The 7,112-nt window shown below is 36.6% G+C and overlaps 1 protein-coding gene across 1 annotated transcript; it reads left to right on the plus strand.

Annotated features, from left to right (window-relative positions):
* The first annotated feature begins 1,873 nt into the window (after window positions 1-1,873).
* LOC119774104 (rhodopsin) lies at window positions 1,874-3,492 on the plus strand. Its single transcript, XM_038271452.1, has one exon. The coding sequence runs from the start codon at window positions 1,975-1,977 to the stop codon at window positions 3,037-3,039; it is 1,065 nt and encodes a 354-aa protein (XP_038127380.1). The 5' UTR covers window positions 1,874-1,974; the 3' UTR covers window positions 3,040-3,492.
* The last annotated feature ends 3,620 nt before the right edge of the window (window positions 3,493-7,112 follow it).

Here is a 7,112-nt window from a genome sequence, read left to right on the forward strand (position 1 = left end):
CTCTACCAACAGCTAAGATGCTACAGCTTTCAGCAACACTATGGCCTCTGCTCTACATTCAGTAAAAGACAAATATAAAAATGTATATATATTTAAAGTGTAGTTAAGTTAAAGAAAAACAGCATTAACAAATTGTTACAAAATCTTAATAGGCTGTCTGTGAGCATGTGCTCACAATTTGGGAGAGGTGTAATATGATATAATTAATGTACAGGTCATTATAATATTCTATAATATAATATAATATAATATAATATAATATAATATAATATAATATAATATAATATAATATAATATAATATAATATAATATAATATAATATCATTTCATATTATATTATATGTCACTTTCTGAACAAAATAAATCATGTACTTCTGAACACATGGCTCTTGCTGTTCACAGGATAACCTTTTCTGCTAGTAAACATTTGCATGACATTTTCTCCTTAGGTTCACTTCACTGATATTTGACAGAAAACTCCTTACCTTCACCAGTAAAGCTGCCCTGGTATCTATTTAAAACCAAGCCGTTTTTTTAAAACTGCTGTTAACAAAGTTAATTTTTAGCTCTTTGTTTAAACTGTTAAGGCTGCTATTCAGATTCAAATACAAAAAGATATTCCCCTGTGAGGAAAAGACATTGAAACTCTTCCCAAGGATGAAATAAGTGGATAAATGGCTCAAATGTGCTGAATATTGATTTACACGAAACAGGAAGTTTTTATATTTAAGATGGCATTAACTCTTTACCAAGTAAGTAGTTAGCAACAGTTACTGTTAATTGCGTTCCACATTTTCATCGTAAATTTGCATCAGAACTGCAGATATATTTAGTTATACTGGCTTAGTCTTAATACTTAATACTAACACTTAATAAGGTGCAGTCATTTTACCACATCTACATTTTATACTTTTGTAATTTTAATTACTTTGGTCTTTGATTTACTTTAGTCTGGCATTTTATCGTCTGAAAACCAGCATTTTAAAATTAATCTACGTTAATTACCATAAGTACATTTTGTTAAATTATAATTTAACATGTGATACAAAAATGAGTTAAATAAAATATTTTATTTAATTATTTTCTTTGCTTCATAGGATTCTGCTTTAGGGTTACTTTGTTGCGGTAAATGCAGAAAGCAGAACCAAAATAGGTAGACATATTTTTTGCACAAACAAATTTAGATTTAAACGCATTGTTCATGACTTTTGTGTGCTATAAATCTTTAAAATGATGAAAACCTATTTGGACCTTTGTTACTAAAGTAATCTTGCAAAAGTTACTATGTATATTATTTTTTGCTGTATTAAAATATATGGTCTTTTGTTTAATCTTGTAGCTTAAAACAAACAGTAGGTGATCAGATTATCTTTGGCTATAGGATTATTTGCAGATCCACAGCTACAGGGTTTAATGTATAACTCTTTCTGTGTCCTTTCCCACACAGAAAAAGGCTTAAGTAACTGAATAAATACATTTTCTCAGATTTATTGATTGAGAAGTTGAGATTTTCTGCAACAAACTGAGGAGATTTAGAAAATCGTGGTGCTGGATGTCAGGATTTTTTTTCAGGGACATGTAAAATATTGAGAAAAAATAACAGAATTTACCATTAACATGTTAAATTACTCTGTTTTGCTGATATTATTTATATATTTTTTGGAGCATAAAATGGCTGGTACTAATGATGCTTTGTAATACTAGTCAACAGCTCCAAGACAGCCATGAGCAGGTGTAACCTTAATATCTTGATGAGTGGTCAGTTATGTTTGCAGTTACGGCTGGATTAGATATTAACTGTGGCCTAAATCAATTTGTGCTGACGGATTTGGAAAGTGATAATCCAAGGTGTGCCTTTTAAAAGCGCGACTGAGGCCACTAGATCCATTTGTAGCAAGGTCCGTCTCTATCATAATCTCAAACAGCCAGAAGAAAACACCACCGAGGGGCTGACAGCAACCGCAAGCGGCAACCATGAACGGCACAGAGGGACCATATTTTTACATCCCTATGGTTAATACCACTGGTGTTGTCCGGAGTCCTTATGAATACCCTCAGTACTACCTTGTCAGCCCAGCAGCCTATGCTTGTCTTGGCGCCTACATGTTTTTTCTCATTCTTGTCGGCTTTCCTGTCAACTTCCTCACCCTCTATGTCACCCTCGAACACAAGAAGCTGCGAACCCCTCTAAACTACATCCTGCTCAACCTTGCGGTGGCTGACCTCTTCATGGTTTTCGGAGGATTCACCACAACGATTTACACCTCCATGCACGGCTACTTTGTCCTCGGACGCCTTGGCTGCAATATTGAAGGATTCTTTGCTACCCTTGGTGGTGAGATCGGTCTGTGGTCACTGGTTGTTCTGGCTATTGAAAGGTGGCTGGTTGTCTGCAAACCCATCAGCAACTTCCGCTTCAGTGAGAACCATGCTATTATGGGTTTGGCCTTCACCTGGGTTGCAGCTGGGGCCTGTGCAGTCCCCCCTCTCGTTGGCTGGTCTCGTTACATCCCAGAGGGCATGCAGTGTTCATGCGGAGTCGACTACTATACCCGTGCAGAGGGGTTCAACAATGAGTCCTTTGTCATCTACATGTTCGTCTGCCACTTTATCATCCCTCTGTTTGTCATTTTCTTCTGCTACGGTCGTCTGCTCTGTGCCGTTAAGGAAGCAGCTGCTGCCCAGCAGGAGTCCGAAACCACCCAGAGGGCTGAGAGGGAAGTCACCCGCATGGTCATCATCATGGTCATTGGTTTCTTGGTTTGCTGGTGCCCCTATGCTGGTGTGGCCTGGTACATCTTCACACATCAGGGTTCTGAGTTTGGACCTCTTTTTATGACCATCCCAGCTTTCTTTGCCAAGTCATCCTCAATCTACAACCCACTGATCTACATCTGCATGAACAAGCAGTTCCGCCACTGCATGATCACCACCTTGTGCTGCGGGAAGAATCCCTTCGAAGAGGAGGAGGGAGCATCCTCCACTGCCTCCAAAACCGAAGCCTCCTCTGTGTCCTCAAGCTCCGTGTCTCCTGCATAAATGGAGCAACAGGCAAAGGCTCCATCATCCACTATCCAAGAAGAAGACTTCTGCCCCCCCAGGGAAACGACTGAAGGCTAATGTCTACAGAAATAACTTCCTGTTTTTTATTTTTACAAACGACTTGGTTCAACCTAAAGACAGTTGCAGGAAAAGTCAGCCCATTACAGAGTTGTTCCTGTATGTACAGAATATCCAACTTAACAATCTACGAGTTGTTGTCTTTTTTCCTCAGATGAAAGGGGAAAAATGTTATGCTCTTACAGTTGGATCCTATATGATACTGGCTTATTTTTGAATGTAGAGGCATGTAATCAAGGCAACGTAAAATAAATCGCACTTTGCAAATGACTCATCCTGTTTATCTTTTAATTATAACTTGGGTGGAAAAGTTCATATGACTGTAGTATATTTATTCAAATAAATAAATAAATGTGAATGACCTATTCAAAATGCAGTTATGTCTTGAGTCAGTTTCTACTTACTTTTTCTACTTTAAGTCTGGTTTGGCAGTGTCTTTACATAGCTTTTAAAATTGTTTTTGTGTGGTGCCTGCAAAGCTAATATAATCTCATTTCAGTCACAGGTCACCTTGGCTTAGATCTTAGCACAATAAAGGTATTACCGGTAAGACAATAATCTTGACCAGGATACATAGCGATATAATATGAACGGAATATGACACAACACTTATTTTTATCTGATGATTAAGTGATGAATAGGTCTTTGAAGTAAATGGGTAAGAAGATTAAGAGTAAATAATAGTAATCCACATTAGAAGAGAACACCTTTAATTCAAGGTTATGAATGTGGACAACAACAGTTTGTAAAGAGAAGTAGATGCTTACGTTTGTACGGTTCAAACACAGATTTACTGATAATTAATTGAAAAGGTACTTTTCTCCAAGGAGTATACAACTGAATGAGCTCAGTGCTCTGTGTTATATACAAATCCTTTATTCATAAATGTATATTGTTTTATTCACTGCAATAAATTTTGAACGAGAGGACTTTTATGTAAAAGGGATCATATCCATATTTGTATTCATCATATCTAAAGAGTTATTGGGAAAAATAATAATTGGTGATCATTTCACTAAATTAAGTCTCTTTTAAGAAAGTATACATTTTAAAGTAAATTCAGATACCTTCAGGAGCAGACAAACATACAGTTAAAGAAGAAAAGAGTTATCTATGCTCATTAACATTCTACTTAATATGTTAGTTGAACCAATAAGATACATGGGATTCATAAAGCCTTACAGCTATGGGCTGGGTTACAACTTTGCGAATGAACCACCAGTACCTATCCCTGTTAGCCCATGAGTGAAAGGCAGTATACAGCCTGGACAGGTAACCAGTCTGTTGCAGTAAACAATCATTATGATCCTTTTTGTGTTCAGTTTATTTGTCGTGTGCAACAGTTCACTTTTCAGCTTCCTTTCATCTTGTTTTATTTTTTCAGTAAGAAAAACCTTGTATCAACATGATGCACTCACTTAGTGAACTAAAATTACAAAGAATTGTTTGTTGGATGGAGATACATCCCTTAAAACAACTATCGTACCTCGAAACTAAGGATTCTGATGATTTACAGATGCTGCTTTAGCAAAACATATTTGACAGAACGATTCAGTACAATTTCTTACTGAATTTTTATGCATTTGCATTAGGCTTACCAATAGTTATACCAATAACATTTGCAGTATTACCTTTGTATACTCATAGGTCATTGAGAGTATGTTGAAGTGTGCAAGGCACTGTAGATAAGACAACGACCTCCAGATTTCAACAGAGGACCTACTTGTAAAGGCAAACCTGTCAGCAGGAAAATTTTATTTTGATCTCTAACAGGATAACGGATAATGCTGGGATTTTATGAGTAAAATACACATTTTTACTCATGAATTACATTTTTTCCCATTAAAAAAAAAAAATTAAAAGAGCACTTTTGTGTGTGTAAAGAATCTAGGCAGAATAGAAAATGAAAAGACAGGGTATTTCAGAGTTGATATTGTTTTTGGTATTGTTGGATAGTTCCCTTTAGCTGAGCTCTGACTTGTAAGACCGATTACTGCTCATAGTTAGCTGTTTTGGGGGTGCAGGTGGTGCAGTGGTTAGTGCGCCCGACCCATCTTCTGAGGCCTTAGTCCTCGACACGGGCGACCCGGGTTTGAATCCGGCCTGTGGTGCTTTCCCGCATGTCAATCTCTCATCCCCTTTCCTGTCAGCCTACTACCGAAAAAAAGCTTTAAAAAAAAGGCGTTTTGCTAACATGGGTTCTTGTAGCTTAAAGGTATAGTGGAGAATTTTCGCAGATTTTTGAAAAGACCCGCCCTCTCCATAAAAAAAAAAGCACATGTACAACCCTGTACCCGCTTCCGAGAGGGAGGTAATATTCGGGTGTAATAAACTCACATATCATCACTGATAATTATCCTAACAGCCCATTAAACATGTGCTAGAGCATGCACTAGCCCATTTCTCCTCGTGCACGCTCTGTTTAAAAGTTGCTGTTTGCATCGCTCATACAAGCTTACTTTCCAAAAGATTTGTAATTTTTCGACCATGTAAGACTCACCACCAGTAAGTGAAAATGTGGACGAGCATGCAGGACGGCCTTACGTAAACATATCACCACAATGATTGACAATAAGAAGGACCACTTAGTTTGATGAGTGGAAAAAGAAAATTCTCCACTATGCTTTAATTCCTGAATTAAAAGTATAGTGAACAAAGCTCATGTACAATAGATTCATGTAAATAGGAAATATCTGTTGTTAATAGATATACTCTGATAAGGTACTCAGAGAAAGTGAGTCCAGATAATTTAAAAGCTGGAGCATGCCAGGGATTAATACCCTAGGACTTTGTGTTGTGTGAATCTGTAACATCCTCAGTGCTGATTCTGTGCCATTTTCTCTTTTTAAAAAATCTCTTAATACTCTGACATTCCTATATTATTTTAATGTGGATCCGCTGTAGGAATTATTGACTTAGGCAGGTTTAAGTGAAATAATGTTGCAAAAACTATTATAGTATTTAGGAAGGTGCTCATAGCTACCGAGTCGGTAAATCTTCCTCTAACATGCTAAATATAGTAAATATAGTGATAAAAAAAAAAAAAAAAAAAAAGAGTTCATTTTATGGGTAAGGCCACTGTGTAGAGAATGGAAATCATTTTGAATTTGTATGGAAAACTTTATTTGATAATAAAAATAGCATCCACAGACTTCTTTTGATAGCTACATATACATTGTAATCCATCTGAAGGAAAAGAAGCTGGATAAGTCCACATCTACTTTAACTTTGACTAATGTTATGTATAGCTTCATGGGTCAAATAAAGCTATGAACAATGTAGTATTTATATATGCATAGTTATATAAAAAGGTTGGCCCATATACATGTACTGCTTTTATCAACACAGAGACATCATTATGTCTGGAGCACATTGCAAGAAATAATGCTTGAAGAACACAGACTGCATACAAGTGCTTTATAATACAAAGGCAGGCTAACCATAGAGAGATTCAAACCATTTAACAGCTATTGATTGACCAAATACAGTCTTACTTTTTCAAAATGTCTTTCCATACCTGACCCAGAGTAAGTCAACATATTTACCATAAATCAGCAGGTCCATTTCAGAGATATAAACACAATATCACATTCCTCAATGCAGAGGTTTTTCATAAATTTCTCTTTTGTGCAAGAAAAAGGCAACATTTTAAATCCTTGATGAGTTCCTAGTAGTTACATTGTGGGGGGTGGGTGGGGGGAGAGACTCTTTACAGGTGATGGCCAACCTATTACATGTGAAACTCTCTCTTTTTTGTTTGGTTTTGTATTTTTCTCTAATACAGTACCATAGTGAGACCAGTGATAAAACAATGCATTTGTTATGGTTCATCCAATATATAGTTCTTGTTTAAAATCAAAACATAAAACAGGAAGTTAACACAGGAACAAAAACATATGAAAAAGCAGCAGTCAGACTCCAGTGACTTGACAGCGTGGCTCAGAGTGGCAGAATCAGTATTCTCTTCTACCAGGCTCTCCATACGGTACCGT

This window comes from Cyprinodon tularosa, unplaced genomic scaffold (genome assembly GCF_016077235.1).
Source record: "Cyprinodon tularosa strain WSP-4 unplaced genomic scaffold, ASM1607723v1 ctg8, whole genome shotgun sequence".
NCBI classification, from domain to species: Eukaryota; Metazoa; Chordata; class Actinopteri; order Cyprinodontiformes; family Cyprinodontidae; genus Cyprinodon; species Cyprinodon tularosa.